Here is a 22548-nt window from a genome sequence, read left to right as displayed (position 1 = left end):
GTTCTTCCCCATTTTAATTTAACATTAGAATTTAATTATTAGCTGTTCATTAACTCAGAAACCCGCAAATGGCAAACACTGTAGACTGTTCTAGTTTCACACCCCTGTGGACTATTGAACTGTGTTGGTTGTGTTTTCACCCTCTGTGCCCATATTTGGTTATATTCCTGTTTTCATAAGTGGTTAATCACTGCCATTAACCCCTTTCACACTGCACGTTGGACCAGGAAAATTGCCAGGTCGCCTTCTGTGTGAAAGCAAAGACGTACGGGATTGATCCTGTGTTGAGGACCTAGTAACATTGCAGGGTTCAGTCAGTCCCTGAATGAGCACTGTGTGAACAAAAGCCAGAACTAATGCCGTAAAGGCTGTGTTGTAGTGATGACGCACATTATCTCGCAACTTTTTTTACTGGGTGTTTTGATGGCAGATCAACATTCACACCGTAAAAAAAAACGTGTTGTGTGTGAACGCAGGCACATATTCCAGGAAATCACTGGCAGTGTGAAATCGCAAAATCTAGCGACCCGGAAACGATTGCTGGGACACATTACTCCTGAATCGCAGTGTGAAAGGGGCTATTGTGTTAACCTGTCTGTCCCTTGTTATCTTCCCGGTTTTAGTTCCTGTCAATTGAGCTTGAGTTTCAGAATCAGAATGAGCTTTATTGCCAAGTATGTTTGCACATACAAGGAATCTGTTTTAGTGACATAAGCTTCCAGTACACAGAGACAACAACTTTTGCAAATAAACAAGTTTACAAAAAAATGTGCTATAAATGATAATGGAATAGGATTGAGTTAGATGCAGGGATTTACTAGGATGGAGGGGAAACAAATAAATATAAGGACATTGCACGTTTTTATTGGATAAGTTGGGAACACTTAACTGTTCATGAGGTAGATTGCCTTGGTGAAGAAACTGTTCTTGTGCCTGACTATTTGTGGCTCTGAAGCGCCGGCCAGATGGCAAAAGTTCAAAGATGGGGTGACTTGGATGTGAGGGATCCAGAGTGATTCTGAGCCGTTTTCCTCTCTCTAGATGTATACAGTTCTTGAAGGGTGGGCAGAGGAGCACCAACAATTCTTCAGCAGTCCGAACCGTTCTCTTTAGTCTTCTGATGTCTGATTTTGTAGCTGAACCAAACCAGACAGTTATAGAAATACACAGATTCAATGATGGCTGAGTAGAACTGTTAATTATATTCAATAACCAACAGTTTGTCTATTACTGAATGTCAAAGCTACCCCTGTGTGTGTGTGCACGCTCCTGCATTAACTAGGCCGTTGAATACTCACATAGTAAAACTGTGATAACGGAAAGTACAGGACTTTAAAATTACATTTTGGAAACAGCAAAAGAGGCATTGGATGAGATGCGGAAGAAATAATCCTACTCGCAATCCTAGTGATTTAAGTACAAAAACCGGACGAATCCCTTTAAATATATAATCTGATCGATGCTTTAAGGTGTGGTAACTGTAGTATAAGCGGAATAATTGACTCCGGGCCGTTGAATTATAATAAGAAAAGAAAAATAATCCACACCGTGTCTGCATCACCACCTCGGGTGTGCATTATTTTTCTAATAATTTAACAGCTCGTAGTCAATTATTCCTTACTACTGTAGAAATATACAATCTCATGTAATTGTAATTAGGGTGTAACAAATATTTGTAATCTTACCATAAACGTTAATTTCCTTTTCTCCAGCATCAATCAGTGTACCTTCAGCATTAAAAACAGTGTATGTATATCTGCCGGTGTTCTTCATACTAACACTTTCAAATACTAATGATCCATCTTCTTCCATTGTTAGACCTGTTGTGCTTGTCCTGATCGTCCCATTTTTCCTGTGAATGAAGTCACCACTAGAGAGATGGGTCCATCTTATCTCACTAGGTTTTTCTTTGTTTCTTGTTGGCAGCTGGATGGTGCAGGACGATCCCTCTAGTAGCTCTTGTATGCACATCTTTAAGGCTGTAATAAGATGATATTACTGTAGCATTGAATAAATCAAAGCAGGATGCATGCACTCATAGTCGTTTACTATGAGGAATAAGCAAACATTATAGAGAATTAATATTTGTCAGGGTGTGTTTCTTTTTAAAAGCGGATTTCTGTTTAGTCACTAACCTTAGACAAAACTATTCTATTGTGCCATTAGTGATCTCTGTAAGACCACACCAGCAGAGGGAGCCCTATGACAGTACTGACAGTTTCATGCTCCCTCTACGATCATTTCCTGTTTGACTGCTATAAAGCTTAACAATGTGCTTTCTATCCACCCTACCTGCCATAAATAGTATAGAACATTACAAATATATATATATATATAGAAAATAGGATTGATAGTATGCACATTTGACTTTTAGTCATTATGAACTATTGCCACTTTGCCAGTTCTTCTGCCTTACTGATCAGTTTCCTTGTTTTGCCTGATTTTCTTGTGTGTGTTTCTTCCCGTTTACTCCGTTCATTATTGTGTGGATTATTAATTTGTTTTGGCAGCCTGATTGGACTGATGACTGTGTTTGAACATTTTGCCTGCCTGTTCACCTTTGTCTTTTGAAATTTGCTTATGGACTTTTACGCAGCCTAAGTGTTGTCTGTACAGCCATAAAACAATAAGTTTAATTTCATCAGAATTTATTATGAAACATAACAATATAATATATTTGAAGAGTTTGGTTCTAAAATGCAAGAAGTACATTTTTATAAATTTTAGTAAAAATGTGTTTTCTTTACTAAGAAAGTGGCAAGATGAAAATCACTATTTTCTGCTCTTCACAAAGCTTCTGGAGAAGTGTGAGAGAGCAGGGGTCTGGTCTCTTCTCCTGTCACTTTGCTCTTTGCTGACAGGATTGCTCACACTGCAGGAGTACGGTTTATTCTCCTGTACTTGAGCAGACGTCAAGAGCAGTTTCGGGTTGTTTTCATTCTGGATGATATTATCTTCTTTATACCAGGATGCAGTCAGATCTGTACGGTGTCTAAAGTCACAGGTGAGAGTAACAACATCATAATTTTTGTTGATCTTCACAGTAGGTTTAGGAGCGTTTGCTGTGAAAGAAACATGGTGGTTATTTCCTACTACTGAAACTACAACAGAAATGACAAACAGAATCTTATTTTGTTATTATGGTGGAAAGGTTTAAATATTTGTCCTCTTACCATAAACATTAATTTCTTTTTCTCCAGCATCTAGCTGTGTACCTTTATCATTAAAAAGTTTATCTATATCTGCCCTCTGTTCTTCAGACTAACACTTTCAAAAGTAAATAATCCATCTTCTTCAATTGTTAGACCTGAAATGGTTTTCCTCATCCTCCCATTTTTCCTCTGAATCACTTCATCACTACAGAGATGGATCCATTTAATCTAATAAGATTTGTCAGTGTTTTTTGTTTGAAGCTTTATGGTACAGGACGGTCCCTCGAGTAATTATGTTTTATATATCTCTGCAACTATAAGAAAATACATTTATATTAGCATTAATTTCAAATTTCTCAGGGCTGTTTTTTTTTAAAGCCTGTTTCTGATTTGACATTAACTTAAGATAAAACTGCTGAACTCAGTTAAATATTCTATTTTGCCATTATCGAACATAAAAACGATAGCAAAGGGAATCACAGGGTTCGTCTCCGTGACAGAGGCTCCTCTGGACCGTATCCCTCCCTGTCGACCAGATACTGTAGGATTCTTCCCCGATGTCTGGAATCGAGTAACTCTTGGACTTGGTAAGCCTCCTTGCCCTCTATGGTGATGGGTTGAGGGGCCTGTGCACGGGACCTCCCCTCTCCCTCGTCTCTGGGATCAGCAGCGGGCTTGAGCATGGATACATGAAAGGTGGGAGAAATACGGTATGTGTTAGGAAGTGCCAAACGGAAGGAAACTGGGGTTATCTGTCTAGTGATTTGGAATGGACTCAATTTGCGGCATGGAAGCCGGAGCCTGGGGATGATAACCAGAGGTGAGACTGACATTGACATTCAAGGCTTTGAAGAAGGCTGGCCATAGTTGATAGGTGAATCGAGGTCCTCGATCTGACACGATGTCTTCGGGTAAGCCGTATAACCGGAAGACCCAATTGCAAAGATGTTCTGCAGTCTGGAGAGCTGTGGGTAGTTTGGGTAATGGAATGAGTCTGCAGGCTTTGGAGAATCGATCAATAATGGTAAGTATGGTAGTGTGGCCTTGTAAATTGGGAAGATCGGTAATGAAGTCTATGGCAATGTGAGACCAGGGTCGTTGTGGAATGGGAAGTGGTTGAAGGAGGCCAGCGGGAGATTGTTTGGATGATTTGTTGATGGTACAGTTGTTGCACTGTTGTTTGTAGTTGGCTGTGTCCTTGTGTAGTGATTCCCACCTGAAGCAGTTATCCAGCTAATTAATGGTGGCTGTGATGCCTGGATGACCAGATGATGGATGGCAGTGAACTTGACTGATGACCTGATCACGAAGATGTTCAGGGACAAAGATTCTGCCGACTGGACAGGCCACTGGGGTCTCATTCTGCTCCCTGTATTGTTGCAGCAGAGTCATAATGTCCCTTTGAATGGGGAGAAACTACTACATGAAAGGGAAAAATGGGTTCTGGATCTATTGGACTGTCATCCTCCTCGAATTGACGTGACAGAGCATCCGCCTTGGTGTTCTTGGAGCCAGGTCGATAAGTTACAGAAAAGTCGAATCGGGTGAAGAACAGTGACCATCTAGCTTGGCGAGGGTTGAGGCGGTTTGCGGTGCGTAAGTATTCCAGGTTCTTATGATCTGTCAGTACTGTAAACGGGTGCGTGGATCCTAGAAATCGCTGCAATTCCTTGAGAGTTGCGGCTTCAGGCCAGTTAAGAACGGCTTTGACCTTCCTCTCGTCCATGGCCACCCCTCCGGGACTGATTATGTACCCTAAGAATGTGGTGGAAGTCGTGTGGAATTCGCATTTCTCAGCCTTGGCATATAACATGGTACAGGACGAAGCGTTGAAAAACTGATCGGATGTGTTGTACATGTTCAGGGAGTGTGTTGGAATAGATTAGGATGTCGTCAATATACACGATCACAAATTTGTTCAGCATGTCTCTGAAGACTTCGTTGATGAATGACTGAAACACAGATGGACTATTGACCAGTCCAAACGGCATCACAAGATATTCATAGTGTCCAGTGGTGGTGGAGAAGGCGGTCCTCCATTCATCTCCCTCCCTAATGCGAATGAGATTGTATGCGCACCTCAGATCCAGTTTGGTGTAGTACTGGGCAGTGCGAAGCTGTTCGAGGGCTGAAGGAACCAACGGAAGTGGGTATCTCATTTAGTCCACGATAATCAATGCAAGGACAAAGACCACCATCCTTCTTTTTCACGAAGAAGAACCCGGACGAAGCAGGGGATGTGGATGGTCTGATGAAACCCTTCTGGAGTTCTTCCTTGATATAATCCTTCATGGCTTCGGACTCAGGTTGAGACAATGGGAAGATGCGACCCTTTGGGGGAGAATGCCCTGGCAGAAGATCAATGGCACAGTCATATTTATGGTGAGGAGGTAAGGTGTTGGCTTGTTCCTTACTGAAGGCCTCCATAAGATCAGCATATTCCTCTGGCAGAGGAATGGACTCTTGTGCTGGAGCGAGTGACACGGAACAGACAGGAATGGGTTTGACCAGAGAAAGACAGTTATGTTGACAATAATTGCTCCACTTCACAACTTGACCCTCTCTCCAGAAAATCTGGGGGTTATGCAGACGTAGCCAGGGTAATCCAGGAATCACAGGTGTGTGAGATGTGGAGAGAATGTAAAATTGAATCCTCTCCTTGTGAAGTAAACCAGCCATCCTCAAGATTTTGTGAGTGAGGTGAGTAATGGATCCAGAACCCAGTGGTCGACCATCTATTGTCTCCACTGAGCGAGAGGTAGAGCATGGAATCAGTTGAATTCTATACCTCTTAGCAAACTCCTCAGAAATGAAATTGCCAGCAGCCCCAGAATCGAGAAAAGCAGAGGTAATAACTTGTTTGTCGTTTAGCCATAACTCAACGGGAATGCTTACACACTGGGTATCACACATGGAAGTGAGAGGAGTACTCACCGAGCATTGTGAGGAGGTAGATGCACGAGTGGGGCAGTTGTTACGTTGATGGCCAGGTAATTCACAATACATGCATAGCCAGTTAGAGATATGTCGATCTCGCTCCTCCATAGACAGGTGGTACGTGTTGATCTGTATGGGCTCAGTAGGTACATGAGACGGCAAGAAGACTGGGTGATCAGTGCGACGAGAACTGGATCGTCGGGCACGTTGCAGATTGTCAATGGAGATGGTCAGTTCGATGAAGCTATTAAGATCTCTGTCCTCGTCTCTGCATGCTAGCTCAGCTTGAAGATCATAATTCAGACCCTTGCAGAAGAGTACTTTTAACATGTCGCTCACCCAGTTAGTTTGTGCCGCCAGAGTGCGAAATCATAGGGCATAATCAGCTGCCGTCATTCTGCCTTGTGATAACTCCAATAAGCAATCTCCAGCTTCCTTTCCCTCCTTAGGATGATCGAATACTGCATTGAATTAGCAAATACGACTGTTCAGGTAAAACCAACTGAGATACCGATTCTCTGTCAGACAGCTAAAAAAACAACAAAAAAACCTTTACATTTTCAGTCAGCACCATTTTCTCTTAGTGTGAAGGACATTTAAAAAATCTAAATAATCTTTTTCCACTATGAATTTGTAGAATGCAAATGTTAAAGGGGGGGGGGGGGGGGGTGAAATGCTCGTTTTCACTCAATATCCTGTGAAAACGACAACAGGGATATTTGAAGCAGTTTTACTCACCGCATGCGGTTCCAACACACGATCGTGACCCTTTTTCGTTGGGACTGCATTATCTTTAAGAAATAAACGATGTGCAAATCCGGCGTCAAACTGGGCCTTGTTTGTAAAACAAGCATCTTCGAAATGCAGGGGAACAAACACAAACACTTTCACAACTCCGTTGATGCTCTGTAAAAATAAACTCCATCCACTGGTTCCTTAAAGGTGCCATATGCAGAAATTGAGGTAAAAATATCCATAACATGACCTACACGCATCAAAAGAATGAGAAGAAATAAGGGCGATGATGTCATTAAAAAAATGTCAAGTTACAGTGCTGCAGAGATATCAACCTTAATTAGCATTAGCATTACTAGCCCAAATCCGATAAGAATACCAGAGTAAACATCGGCACTGCTTTTAATCGCTGGAGACAACTGATGGACCCGAAAGAAATGAGGTTCGACTCCGAACTTGCAAGTTAGATGCTGTTAGTATTTCGCTAGAAGTTTGTTTTATATGTTTGTGTATTTGTTTTCGGGAAGTTATAACATAGAAATGTATCGAAGGCTGTTCGATAAACGTGCTAATGTTAGCGATGGCTAACCGTAGCTGCGTTTGATAATTAGCTAGCTATAACTTAACGTTACCCATTTTATTATATATCGCTGTGCATGTCTTTACTCATGTACATCTCATCAGTAAAGACGCTCCTGTAATTAGGAGTATATCTCAGCACGTGTGTTCAGATCAGGATTGCCAGGTTTTCACAACAAATCCTGCCCAGTTGCTTCTCAAAACTAGCCCAATATCGCTTCCAGAAGGTTCCCCGATAAAACATTGCTTCCCGGAGTTAAAATATAGGTTTTTTAGCAGGGTTGCCTTGGTAAAATTCGCATTTTAGGGGCTAAATATCACGTTATTTGTATTGGGGTCGCTGTGACCAGCGGACATGAAAAACAACCAACACAGACTTGGCAACACTGGTTGGCATTTACTACACAGAGCCGTAATTCACTGACAATCTACACAACATCGATGTTAAAATCGCAGGCGATTCTTTGTCGATTTTGAAAGCGATTTTGTGTTAGTTGTCGGTAGACTAAGGCTCTGTGCAGTAACTGCCGCTCCACCTGAACCAGTGTTGCCAAGTCTGCGGTTGTTTTTCATGTCCGCGGTTTGAAGCAATCCCAATACCAATAACGTGATATTTAGCCCCTAAAATGCTAATTTTACCATGGAAACCCTTCCCAAAAATTTATATTTTAACCCCGGGAAGCAATTTTTATCGGGGAACCTCCCGGAAATGCGATTGGGCTAGTTTTGGACTAGTTTTAAGAAGCAACTGGGCAGGATTTGTTGTGAAAACCTGGCAACCCTGATCTGAATGCACATGCTGGAGATATACTTCTAATTACAGGAGCGTCTTTACTGATGAGAGGTGCATGAAAATCGCATTCGATTTTTTTGCACAGCCCTATGTATCATAACTAACCTGCTCTGTCTAGTCTGTTGGTCTCCGTGTCCTCTTTGCTTCGTGGTTTTTCTGTGCGTGAAAAAAATGATGTGTGGCGTGAAAGCGTGTGAAAAGAGTCAATTGCGTGTGTCTCACGGTGAATGCTTGAGAGTTGGCACATTAGTTCTCAAGCAGAATAAAGGACAGGTTGATTATTGCTGTTTATCGTTTGTATTAATCTATGATGTGTCCCTGTTTGCCTACAGGGACATAAAAAAATAAATTAAAAGTGATACGTGGACCAAGGTGTCTGAGATTGTTCATTTTAAGTAAAGGATCCTAATATTTCGTCCACAACAATATTTAATGAGGTTATAACTCCTTGTGGTTAGTCTGCACGAGATCAACAAGCTTGTTTGCTTTGCGGCCGCTTTAAATACAAAATAAGCATTCGATCTACGTTAGAGCGTCTGAGCGCTCACAAATCTTTCTGCAGCGTTGTGAGCAGAGCGGCAAGAGCGATTTTTGACGCTCTAGACGCCGGCGGTGTGAACGCACAGTTAGGCTTCGGCTATGACTGTAGTGTTGTTGTGAAAGTAGGGGCGGAGCACAGAGACTATGCCGTTTCTCGTTTGTTACTCTAGAGTAGACCAATCCACTTTATTGAGGCATACTGCCCCCATCTGGTATGGAATGTGGAGTATGACTAGATTTTTTTTGCCAAACATTACAGATGGCACCTTTAATGCTGTTTCTCTTTTGGTAATCTGTGCAGGGTTGTCTTGCCGTGGCAACCAAAAACACACTTCTTTTGTGTGTGTGTGTGTGTGTGTGTGTGTCTGAAGAGTTTGGCTCCAATAAATGCAATAAATCCATTTTGATTAATTTGAGTAAAGATGTTTTCTTTACCAAGAAAGTGGCAAGATGAAAACCACTATTTTCTGCTCTTCACAAAGCTCCTGGCAGGATTGTGTGTGAGAGAGCAGGGGTCTGGCGGCGTGAGAAGCACATGAAATAAGAACAACTTACGTGATACTCTTCTCCTGTCACTTTGCTCTTTGCTGACAGGATTGCTCACACTGCAGGAGTACGATTTATTCTCCTGTACTTGAGCAGATGTCAAGAGCAGTTCTGGGTTGTTTTCATTATTGTCTTCTTTATACCAGGATACAGTCAGATCTGTATGGTCTCCAAAGTCACAGGTGAGAGTAACAACATCTTTTTTGTTTATCTTCAGAGAAGAAACATGGTGGTTATTTCATACTACTGAAACTACAATAAAATGTACAGTCTTATTTTGTTATTATGGTGGAAGGGTATCATGTTTTTCCCTCTTACCATAAAAATACAGTATTTTTCACACAATTCACCTATCTGTATACCCTGTTTTCACTTTCATAAAAACGACCTGATGACTTCCTTGTTCTATAAAGTCCCTCCTTCTAAAATACGTAACGAGTTCTGATTGGGCCAGCGGTTCCTGTGTTGTGATTCGACACCAGCTTAGCGCATGTACTTATGCACTTATAATCAAAGGAGCGTTTTTACAGACGATATGGACATGAAAATCGCATTAGATTTTTTTTGCAGAGCCCTAACATCTAGTTAACAAAGCTAAACAGCGTTGCCCTTTGTGTAATAAGTTACAAAAACTGTTAAAACTGTCCTGCTCCGCAACAAGACCACGCCCCCCTTTTTTGTGAATTCATGTGGGCGGAGGTTAGTTTAACTGTTTTAGTGAAGTCATTACTGCAGGAACTAGAGGGATGAAGTCCAAACAGGACGTTTTTTGTAGGCGAATTCTGTTAAATAAAATATCTCGCTTGGCATTGAACTTTGAGCTTTAGAATTTTACAGATATTATTTATAGTCTAAAAAGAACATTACACACTAACTAAAGTTTAAAACATGGGATCACGAAGAATGGGACCTTTAAAAAACATTGCAAGAATTAGATCCAGCCAAGACTTGGAGAAACTTGTTCATGCCTTTATCCCCAGCAGGGTGGACTATTGTAATGGGCTCCTCACCGGCCTTCCCAAAAAGACCATTAGACAACTGCAGCTCATCCAGAACACTGCTGCCAGGATTCTGACTAGAACCAGAAAATCAGAGCATATCAAACCAGTCCTCAGGTCCTTACACTGGCTTCCAGTTATATTTAGGATTGATTTTAAAGTACTTTTACTTGTTTATAAGTCAATGATCCAGGACTGAAATATATTGCAGATATGTTCATTGAACATAAACCTAACAGAGCACACAGATCACTAGGATCGAGTCGGTTAGAAAAACCAAGGGTTCACACAAAACAATGGGAATCTGCTTTTATGCCGCCCGCAGTTGGAATCAGCTTCCAGAAGAGATCGGATGTGCTAAAACTCTAGTCACATTTAAGTCTAGACTCAAAACTCATCTGTTCAGATGTGAATTTATTGAATGAGCACTGTGTGATGTCCAAACTGATTGCACTGTATTTTCACTGTTTTTTGTTATGTAAAATCATCTTCTGTTTCCAACTGTTTTAAAATTCATTTTAAATAAGTTAATTTTTAAATCATTTTATTATCTTCAGGATTATTTTACTTTCTTATATGTAAAGCACTTTGAATTACCATTGTGTATGAAATGTGCTACTGTATATAGGCCTTGCCTTGCCTAAAGATTTAGGTCAGGGCAGGCACAGGCTGAAGCACAATAATAATCTTACCATTACTTTGTACCCACCTTCTTACTACATGCTGTTCTGTTGTCAAACACATGACGATGGTGCTGCCACTGGCGTTTATACGTTCTCTGTGTGTGTATTGCTATGACTCCTGACCCCGGGGTCCTAAGAGGAGCTGGTAGCTGCCTCAATTGTGCCTGTTTTTTTAATTTAAAAAAAAAATGCTAACTTTCTTATATTCTAGATTCACTGCACACAGACTGAAGTTTTTAGTTTTAATTCTGATGGTGACTTACAGCTTAGAAAAATAAAAAGTAGGAAACTTTTAAAGAAAAAGACAAATTAAAATCCAAAGTAGGTTTATTTATGCACTCAATACTTGGTTGGGGCTTCAGTGTGGCGTGGCATGAAGGTGATCAGTCTGTGGCACTGCTGAGTCAGCAGACTTAGCAGACTTCAGCTCCTCTGTTTTGTTTGTCATGTGTTACTCTTCTTCCTCTTCACAAAAGCCCATAGATTCTCTGTGAGATCCAGGTCAGGTGAGTTGGCTGGCCAATCAAGCACTTGGAAGTGGTTTTGGCACATTGGGGAGGTGCTAACTTCCTGCTGGAAGAGGAAATCAGCATACCCATAAAGCTTCACACTGGACTTTGGATTCTGTGCCTCTCCAGTCTTCCTCCAGACTCCAGATGTTGATTTCCAAATGAAATGCTAAATTTACGTTCATCTGAAAAGAGGACTGTGGACCACTGAGCAACAGTCCAGTTCTTTTTCTCCTTACTCCAGGTGAAATGCTTCAGATGTTATTCTCTGGATCAGGAGTGACTTGGTTCTAGGAATGTGACAGCTGTAGCCCTTTTCCTGAAGACGTCTGAGTGTGGTGACAATTAATGTGCTGACTCTGTCTTCAGTCAACTCCTTGTGAAGCTCTCCCACGTTCCTGAATCAGCTTTTCCTGACAATCGTCTCAAGGCTGTGGTCATCCCTGTCCCTTGTGCACCATTTCCTACCACACCTTTTCCTTTCAGTCAACTTTCTATGAGTATATTTCAATACATTCCTCTGTGAACAACCAGCCCTTTCAGCAATGACGTTCTGTTAACCCAGATGCTGTTTATTTAGTATGCGAGTACAATGAAACGATCATCTGGAAGTATTCAGCTGGAGAAACACTGAAGGGCAATATTTTAATAGAATATTTAAGAGTTTTTCAATGACAAAATACTAAATATTTTAACTAATCTAAGACTGTAACTAATTATTATTTTGGTATTCAAGTAATCTACTGATTATTTTGATAATTGAGTAATCTGATATTTTTAGTAACACAAATAGATCTAAGTGAAAACAAGACTTTAGTATTGATTTTTTATATAAACTAACGATGAGGCAAAAGTAATTGGTACAAATAAAATATAAAAACCAAGTAATTACATGGTTTTATTGAACAACACCTATGTATTCCTATAAATAATATGGACATAACAAATATCGGTTGCACTTTATTTTACAGCACATGAACTTAACATGTACTTATAGTGTACTTACAGTGTATTTATCTAATAAAGTTCTGGTAATACAAGGTAACTTCATGGGGTAGGGTTAGATTTAGGGGTAGGTTCAGGTTTAGTACCTAGTTATTACATAGTCATTGTAATTACTATAATAAGTACATAGTATGTACATGGGGAACATGACTGTAAATATCTGCAGAGGTATTTACAGTGTAATTAAACAAATGTTTAAATCCATTAAATTTTAATGTTTGGCCATATGCCAAATATTCATAGCCACATTCAAAAATGGATATTACTGACATGTAATCTGATGTAATCTACATACCACTGGGCAGCACTGAGTTGTAAAAGGTTAGAGCAAAAAGTGTGTCTTTTTTTTATCCCTGATGTGTGTCTGGAAAATGCCATATATCTCAGCAATGGAAGCGCGCAGAAATGTGAAAATGGTCTCGTTTGAAAGAAGAGAACATAATCTAACCATTTGATCTGTGATCATTTAGATCTTTGATCTGTCAAATTCCTGAGAATTTCTGACAGCTTTCTTGTGATAAATAACTTGACTGTTTTGTGAAAAATAAATTTGTGGAAATTCACATGTAGGACGAATACTATTCTAAGCAGTTCTTAGAGACTCTAAATTTTCAAACAAACCCATATAAGCGGCTGATACCATATAAGGAAGGCTATGCAAATGAATTATAAACATTTATAAGGTGATTTTGGACAAGTATCTGGGTCCGCAGAGTTTAGATTATAGAAGTATGAACAATTAAGTTGTCAGTTGTAAAGATGTTTCCACTGTGTCTGGATCTGTTTTGGTAGGAGCTGGAACTTGAAGATTCTTCAGTCTGAACTCCTTCTCATCTGAAAGATATCAAAGAAAAGATTTTCATACAATTGCCATTATTGCCAATATTTCAATAATTTATGAAGACATTAAAATGTTCATGGTTCTTTGTTTGTTAAACTTTTTTAACAAGTGTTCTAGTTTAAGCATCTCATACTGAAAAGTACGAATCATATCACAATTTACATTTAATTCCAATTAATTATGCTTTCCCATTTTCAGTTTTCATGCAATTTTATTATTTATTAGCTTTCAACCAAATCAAGAACAGCCAGTCTGAAAAGCCCTTTAATTTCGACTGAATGTTTTTTTTTTTTTTTTTTTTTTTTTGATGGCCAGTGCCAATATCTTGGTGTAATCCTATATCCAGTATCTATAATATAATATAATATAATATAATATAATATAATATAATATAATATAATATAATATAATATAATACTATTTCATTTAATAGATAGTAAATATAATATATTTAATATATATAAAAGCATCTGCTAAATTAATAAATGTAAGTTTATGAATTGGCATTTAAACACGTTTTTGACTATGGAGGACTGTGGTGTGAACTTTTAAAGTTCAAAAAGAACAGCTTCATATTTTGATCAGTCTCCCTTTTGCTGAAAATGCAAATGCTCACGGTGATGAAGACATCTCTTACCTTTTTGGTGCTGCTTGCTTTGTCTACAGCTTTGACATGCACAGATGATGAGAACACATAGCAGCAGAAGAAGAAGGGCTCCTGAACCTGCTAAAATGCTCACCATTACCCAGAAATCAAAGCTAAATAATCTGGGTAATAATCTGGGACCTGGGTCGCCTTTAGTTGTAGGACCGGTAAGACAAAAAACAAATGTTATGAAGCTGTTAGAAATCCAAAAAACTGAAACAAACTCATTGAAGAAAGGATGTGAAAAAATGACTTACATGATACTGTAATGCTATCACTTTTCTCATTGCTGACAGGATTGCTCACACTGCAGGAGTACGGTTTATTCTCCTGTGCTTGAGCAGATGTCAAGAGCAGTTCTGAGTTGTTTTCATTCTGGATGATATTATCTTCTTTATACCAGGATACAGTCAGATCTGTTTGGTCTCCAACATCACAGGTGAGTGTAGCGTTCCCATTTTCACACCTGATCTTCACAGTAGGTTTAGGAACCTTTGCTGTAAAAGAAACATGGTGGTTATTTCCTACTACTGAAACTATAACAGAAATTTACAGTTTTATTTTGTTATTATGGCAGAAGGGTTTAAATATTTGTGATCTTACCATAAACCTTAATTTCCTTTTCTCCAGCATCAAGCTGTGTACCTTCATTATTAAAAACAGTGTATGTATATCTGCCGCTGTTCTTCAGACTAACACTTTCAAATGTTAATGATCCATCTTCTTCAATTGATAGACCTGGAGTGTTTTTCTTGATCCTCCCACCTTTCCTGTGAATCACAGCATCACTAGAGAGATGGATCCATCTGATCTCATTAGATTTGTCAGTGTTTCTTGTTGGAAGCTTTATGGTGCAGGACGTTCCCTCGAGTAGATCTGTTTTATATATCTCTGAAACTATAAGAGAAAACATTTATATCAGCATTTATTTCAGATTTCTCAAGGTTGGTTTCTTTTCAAAAGCCCATTTCTGATTAGACCTTAACTTTAGTATAAACGGCTGAAGTCAGTTAAATATTCTGTTCGGCCATTTTTGACCATAAAAAGATATGGTTGATTTAAAACGACACAATGTACTTTAGATGAAATTTCAATATTCCATTCTCTTTGTAGTATTAAAAGCTCTAGGTGCATAAAGAAGTTGCAAAGACTAAAGTCTCAAATTTAAAGAGATGTTCTTTATAAAAGTTAAGTCAACCACTCGTAACAACATCACTATGTCGTAGGGCTGGGCTATAAATAAATTTGATTGATTAACTCGAACGTGTAGTTTACACTGACCCCATATTTCCAAATGGGCTCAACCCTCCCCCCGCGTGTTTGCCATAGAGACATGCTTCCAAGAGAAATGTTTCACCCTACGATATGAACAAGTCTGCAGCAGCACAAGCACACCTGCCAAAAAGCAACCTACAGCAGTGTTACTATTGTGCGGCTCACTTACACTGGAAGCGGTGTGATGCGACACAATCCCCATCAGTAAACTGATGCCTCGTTCTATTTATGACGACGTGTACTGACACTACTTTCAGTTGATTTGCAACTGTAGTGTGGTGTCATCAAATTTTGACAGACTTTAAGCGCAGATGGGCACGGCACGACAACTCTCGCGTCCAGTATAGACACAATTAGACAGTGTATTTATTTAATAATTTATATTAAACATTTAAATAAAATAAAAACCTGAACAAGCAGCATTACAAAATGGAAATATAGAATAGGAAATATATTTACACTTGCTTTGTCCTATGTCCATGACATGGACTCACTGCGGAGTTGCCAGAGTGTGCGTAGTGTGCACCTGGATGGTTAGATGCATGACGGTGTCACGGACAGAAGAGAGAGACAACAGGTAATTCAGGTAAGTGGATGTTTTAATGACAAAGAAGCGGGAATTACGTGAACGGGAACTGAGATCAGACGGTGGTTATTCAGACGATGCTTGACAAGGTTTGGGTAGTAGAGTCGGTGATTCTCTGACGATACCAGACAGAGAGTGACAGGAGCTGAGGGCTTATGAAGAGGTAGTGGTGATCAGGTGCAGGTGCGGTGACTTCAATAATCAGGTGATAATGAGCGGATGGGAGGAGTCGGGTGATCGGACTCTGATGGTGTGGCAGGTGTTACTGGTGGTTCCGTGACAGTACCCCCCCCTCTACGGGCGGCTCCTGACGCCCGCGCTACTCGTCGACGGGGTCGGCCTCGACCTCTCGGCGCAGGGCGGTTAGGGTGGGAGTTGTGGAACTGGGTGAGGAGGGATGGGTCCAGGATGTCGTCCCTAGGGACCCAAGAACGTTCTTCGGGGCCATATCCTTCCCAGTCTACTAGATATTCTAGGCGACGGCCCCGCCGACGGGAATCCAGGATATCCTGCACACGGTGGATTGACTCTTCTACAGCAATTTCTGGAGGAGGGGGTACGTCCACACCATCAGGTCCTGGGGAAGGAGAAACAAGAGGGTCAGTGAAGGGTTTCAACAGTGAGACATGAAATGATGGTGCGATCCGGTAGTGTGAGGGAAGGTGAAGACGATAGGTGACCTCGTTGACCTGCCTCTCGATATTGAAGGGACCTATGTATCGGGGACTCAGCTTACGACAGGGTAGGCGAAGACGGATGTCTCTGGTGGAGAGCCAGACCTTTTGACCTGGTTGGTACTGGGGTGTATCTCTCCTCTTGGTGTTGGCCTGGCTCTGGTGTCTTCGCACTGCCCGTTGGAGATGGACGTGTGCTGAGTCCCATACCCTCTCACTCGCTTCGACCAGGTGTTGACCGCTGGGACTTCTGACGGCTCCCCCGACCAGGGGAAGAGAGGAGGCTGGTACCCGAGTATGCACTGAAATGGTGTTAGACCGGTGGTGTCTTGGCGTAGTGAATTCTGTGCATACTCGGCCCATGGGATGTAGCGGCTCCAGCTTCCTTGGTTCTGGTGGCAGTAGGTTCGTAAGTATCTTCCAATCTCTTGAATCTTGCGCTCAGTCTGACCGTTGGATTGGGGATGGTACCCTGAAGATAGGCTGACTGAGACTCCAAGTAACCTGAAGAAAGCATGCCAGACTCGGGAGATGAATTGGGGACCTCTGTCAGATACAATGTCTTCTGGTAGACCAAAGTGATGGAATACTTGGTGGAATAGTAGGTTGGCAGTCTCAAAGGCAGTGGGAAGACCTTTTAAGGGGATGAGCTTACATGCCTTGGAGAAGCGGTCGACCACGACTAGGATGCTGGTGTGAGAATCTGAAGGTGGGAGATCAGTCATGAAATCTACGCCCAGATGGGACCAGGGACGATGTGGTATGGAAAGTGGTTTCAGCTTCCCTTCGGGGAGTCGTCGTGGGGTATTGGAGATGGCACAGACTGAGCACCCACGAACGTACTGAGCGACATCCTGCGCGATGGAGGGCCACCAGAACCGGTTGCGAAGGAGTGAGAGGGTTCGGTGGCTGCCTGGATGTCCAGAGCCCGGAGACGTGTGAACTGAGTCCATGAGGGACAGGCGTAGTGATGATGGAACGTATGTCTTTCCCTCAGGACCTCCCGGCGGAGCTGGCTCGGAGCCGGTGGCTTCCCGGATACGATCTTCAATAGCCCATTCGATGGGACTGACAATGACGGCTGGAGGGAGTATAGTTTCAGGAGGTGATAATTCGGGTTCAGGTGCATGAAGACGGGAGAGAGCATCTGCTTTGAGATTTTTGTCTCCTGGTCGATAGGTTACTCGAAAATTGAAACGAGTGAAGAAGAGGGCCCATCGGGCTTGACGAGGATTTAGACGTTTGGCTTCCTGAAGATATTGGAGGTTACGGTGGTCCGTAATGACCTCAACTTGATGGTGTGCTCCCTCTAGCCAGTGTCTCCATTTCTCGAAAGCCATCTTTATAGCCAGTAGTTCCCGATTACCGATATCGTAATTACGCTCCGCCGGGGACAGTTTCTTGGAATAGAAGGCACATGGATGGAGTACTGGAGGCTTCCCCTGCTGTTGAGATAGTATTGCTCCCACTCCAGTCGATGAGGCGTCCACTTCGACCACGAAGGGGAGGTCTGGGTTGGGATGGATCAGGATGGGAGCTGAACAGAAGGCGTTCTTCAGTTTCTGGAAAGCTTGGATGGCCGTTGGGTTCCAGGACAGAGACTTGGGCCGATCCTTAAGGAGGGAGGTGAGAGGTGAACTGATGATACTGTATTGATGGATAAAACGACGGTAGAAGTTTGCAAATCCTAGGAATCTCTGGAGGTCCTTGACGGTGGTAGGTTGCGGCCAGTCTTTGATGGTGTCCACCTTCCTCTGGTCCATTTGGATTCCCTGTGGGCTGATGATGTAGCCGAGGAAGTGAACCGTGGTACAGTGGAACTCACATTTCTCCAACTTTAGGAACAATTGATGATCTCAGAGTTTTTGCAGGACTTGACAGACATGGTGGTGGTGTTCAGATAGGTTCTTGGAGAAGATTAAGATGTCATCAATATAAACGATCACGAATTTGGTCAGGAACTCACGGAACACTTCATTCATGAAGGCTTGGAAAACAGATGGGGAGTTGGACAGCCCATACGACATAACAAGATATTCATAGTGGCCAGATGGAGTAATGAACGCTGTCTTCCACTCATTGCCTCTTCGGATGCGTACGAGATTATATGCACTTCGGAGGTCCAATTTAGTGAAGATTTTGGCTCCGCGAAGTTGTTCCAGAGCAGTCGGTACCAGAGGAAGGGGATAGCGGAATTTGACCGTTTGGTCGTTGAGTGCCCGGTAGTCAATGCACGGCCTCAAGCCTCCGTCCTTCTTACCCACAAAGAAGAAGCTGGATGCAGCAGGGGAAGTAGATGGTCGAATGAACCGCTGTTGTAGGGCTTCCTTGATGTACTCCTCCATGGCCCTCTGCTCCGGGATGGACAGTGGGTAGATCCGACCCTTGGGTAAGGTGGCTCCAGGCAGCAGGTCAATGGCACAGTCCCATGGCCGATGAGGTGGTAGCTGTGTCGCTTGTTGCTTGCTGAATACATCCTGGAACGCCCGGTACTCAAGGGGAACCTCTGTTAGGTGGTGGTCATACTGGGCACTGCAGGCGGAGATGTCCTTCGGAACCACAGTAGAGGCAGAGACCATTGTGAATGCGTCGTTGACGTTCTACTGCAGTGAGATGGTAGGAGTCTACTTGCATGGGTTCTGGTGCTGGAAGGTCTGTAGATGGTGTGGGAGGCAGAGGTTGCACAGCGGATTGATCCAGATCACATGCGGCGAGACGTTGAGAGATGCGAATGGTACGCTGAATGAGGTTCTCTAAGCCGACGACGTCATCATAAACGGCCACTTGATGGCGGATAGCAGGATTCAATCCATGACGAAAGCAGGTGATAAGCACAGTTTCATTCCATCCACAGTTGGCGGCTAGAGTGCAGAAACGTAAAGCGTACTCACTCGTGCTCATCTTTCCTTGACGAAGGCGGTACAACTGATCATGAATGGAGAGAGCGGCAGTGTTGAGGCCAAAGACTTCCTTGAAATGGGTGGTAAAAGCTTCCCATGAACGAGTGAGGGGGCCATTCGCTTCCCAGATAGACTGGGCCCATTGGAGGGCGGAACCTGAGAGGAGGGAGATCAAATAGGCGATTTTAGTACGATCCGTAGGGAAAGCATGTACCTGCATCTCAAAGTAAAGCGAACACTGCAGTAGAAATCCGCTGCAACCCTCTGCCTCGCCGGTGTATGTTGCAGGTCGGGCCATGGGACTGTGAGAGGCAGGTATTGAAGGAGAGTGAAAACGTGGTGGATCGCCCGCTTGCGCCAACTCGGGGAGAGAGACTCGTGGAGGGCTCTCTTCCAATTCAGCGCCATGTTGCATCTTGTTGGTCTGGTCTTCTGTCACGGACAGAAGAGAGAGACAACAGGTAATTCAGGTAAGTGGATGTTTTAATGACAAAGAAGCGGGAATTACGTGAACGGGAACTGAGATCAGACGGTGGTTATTCAGACGATGCTTGACAAGGTTTGGGTAGTAGAGTCGGTGATTCTCTGACGAGACCAGACAGAGAGTGACAGGAGCTGAGGGCTTATGAAGAGGTAGTGGTGATCAGGTGCAGGTGCGGTGACTTCAATAATCAGGTGATAATGAGCGGATGGGAGGAGTCGGGTGATCGGACTCTGATGGTGTGGCAGGTGTTACTGGTGGTTCCGTGACAGACGGCTTGTGTATATATATATATATATATATATATATATATATATATATATATATATATATATATATATATAATTAAGGTATTTCATCTGGTCTCAGTTACAAATTTGACTGGTAAATAATAAAGAATGATAGCCCGTATTGTATTGCATTTCATTGCATATCAGGGATGACAGATTGATAAAAAGACATGGCATTTATGACTAAATGTAACTTTTGATACTTTGCCCTATCAGTACGGCACCCATGGCATGCTGCACTTCCATGTTGTGGATATGCTGTGTTTCATTGTGAAAGCAAAACTACATTTTGTCCTTCCAAAAGAGGACATGACTAGAAATCAGAGGTTATGTATTAACAACACTGTTCCAGAACAGTTGAACCCAAATATTCAGATGTGTCAAACGCATTTTATGGAGGACTGTTTCCTGATTCTGGGAGAATAGATTACAATGATGGCTGTTATGACTCACAGACTGTATGTACACTTTTTATATTTAAATAATTTGTCACTGATGATTCATACACAAGTTTTGAGCAGTATAGAGTAGCATTTGTTATTTGACGTTTCTTCGATCACAAATGCAGACATGGTTTTATGTTTAAACTGGTGGAGTCAGCTGTTTAACCGTCAGTGGCTTGTTACTGCAAACATACGATCTTAATCACTGTGTCTGTCACGTGACTCTGTCCTCTTTGTTCTTGAACTGATGGTAAAACTAAGGACATTATTAACTGTCTTCATTAAATTTATTTTGAAAGATGAAGCTCTCGAATATGGAAAGGGTCGTTATATTTCCAATGAGTGCTTGCGGTGATCGTCCAATCACAATGCACTGGGTCAGTTGGCCAATCAGAGCAGACTGCTCTTGTTGCAAGAAAAGGACTTTGTAGAAAATGACACCTTTGAGAGAGACAGGGCATAGAGGACCTACAATAACCTACAGGATTTAAAAAAAATAAAATAAAATTTGAGCATTGAAGCATGTCAGTATATTCTATTACACCAAACACACAAAATAATCTTTTGTGTGGGATAAGATGTCACAAATGGGGACCAGGCTTTTTATCAAAATAAAAATAGCAGAACTATTATAAAACCATAAAATAAAATGAAAAAAATACAGTGCAATGTTAAAGTTCAAATCTGCCTTTAAATCTGCGTTCACCTATTTATCCAGCATATAATTTCTATAATTTATTTTAATTGTCCCACTTTATATTAGGTGGCCTTAACTACTATGTACTTACATAAAAAAAATAAGTACAATGTACTTACTGTGTTCATATTGTATTGTAAAACACTTTTGCTGCTATTGAGGTTGGATGGGGTAAGGTTAGGGAGAGGTTTGGAGGTATGGGTAAGTTTAAGGGTGGGTTAAGGTGTAAAGTATGGGTCAACAGATGTAATTACATGTCGTTTTTTTTTTAAATATAAGTACAATGTAAAAACATGTATGTACACAATAAGTACATTGTACTAAATTTTTAATTAAAATGTAAGTACATAGTAGTTAAGGCCACTTAATATAAAGTGGGTCCACCCTAAAAAAAATAAAAAATAATAATAAAATAAAAAAGGTTCACCAATGAACATTACTATCAAAACCATTTTCAGACAGAACCATTTTATTTTCTTAATGTGAAGAACTAAATAAATCTAAATAATCGATGTATTTGCAAAATGCAATGGTTAAACGTTCATCTGGTCTCTCTCTCTCTATATATATGACATTATGTAAGTGTCTTCTAGTAAAGGCGGATGTTCATTAAAATATCTACACAAAATAAATCCATAACTTACCAGTGATTGCATTAATGAAGCCAGAGAGGAATAGAAATAAGAGACTGTGTTGGCAGCTCATTGCTCTTCTGCAAACAGCAAATATATTCCAGAATATATTCATTTTGACCACCTGCTCGTCGACACAGGAATAACTTCTGTTCACAGAAAAGAGAACAGAAAGTTTTCATTTAGGGAGCTGTCGATAATGCAGAATCATCAACTAAAGATGTCAGTGATTATGCAGAACCAAACTAAAAAATAATAATGCTGCGCGCTCTTAAAACAGCGAGATTAACAACTGACCCTGTTCTCACAAGTGTTGCCAGATCCGTGGCTTCCCGCGTTACTGCGCTACTTTAAAACTGTTACCGCGGGAAGTTTTTCATGTCGGCGGGTTAAAGCTTATATAATATAATATAAGTTAAGTTAAGTAAATCTGAAGCCAAGACTATTATAAAGGTACATACACAAAATATATGCCAGGAATACTGGGATATTAATGATACAGGAATACATTTTTATAATATTTAAAGTTGGTGTAGGAAGAGAAATGAGTAAAAAAAGAAACAGTCATTGCCCGTCTCAGAATAGAACATACAGGGCTCAATAAGA

The 22548-nt window shown here is 41.4% G+C and overlaps 1 protein-coding gene across 1 annotated transcript; it reads right to left on the bottom strand.

Annotated features, from left to right (window-relative positions):
- Positions 1 to 12560: 12560 nt before the first annotated feature.
- On the bottom strand, positions 12561 to 22315 carry LOC113044601 (T-cell surface antigen CD2-like). Its single transcript, XM_026204716.1, has 5 exons — positions 21955 to 22315; positions 14568 to 14861; positions 14222 to 14461; positions 13956 to 14114; positions 12561 to 13311 (listed from the first exon to the last, which is right to left on the bottom strand). The coding sequence occupies exons 1-5, from the start codon at positions 22055 to 22057 to the stop codon at positions 13217 to 13219; spliced, it is 891 nt and encodes a 296-aa protein (XP_026060501.1). The 5' UTR covers positions 22058 to 22315; the 3' UTR covers positions 12561 to 13216.
- Positions 22316 to 22548: the final 233 nt, after the last annotated feature.

The sequence above is a fragment of the Carassius auratus genome, chromosome 26, assembly GCF_003368295.1.
Source record: "Carassius auratus strain Wakin chromosome 26, ASM336829v1, whole genome shotgun sequence".
Classification (NCBI taxonomy): Eukaryota; Metazoa; Chordata; class Actinopteri; order Cypriniformes; family Cyprinidae; genus Carassius; species Carassius auratus.
Note: the sequence above shows the minus strand (reverse complement) of the source record. Positions and strands in the feature narration are given on the sequence as shown.

What these genes read in the sequence shown, in the direction of transcription:
- LOC113044601 (XM_026204716.1), bottom strand. Translation starts at nt 22,057, where the DNA reads ATGAATATATTCTGGAATATATTTGCTGTTTGCAGAAGAGCAATGAGC. An exon ending in AAAGGAAATTAAGGTTTATG is followed by an intron (nt 14,462 to 14,567) that starts GTAAGATCACAA and finishes TTTCTTTTACAG; the next exon opens with CAAAGGTTCCTAAACCTACT. An exon ending in AAGCAAGCAGCACCAAAAAG is followed by an intron (nt 13,312 to 13,955) that starts GTAAGAGATGTC and finishes GATATCTTTCAG; the next exon opens with ATGAGAAGGAGTTCAGACTG.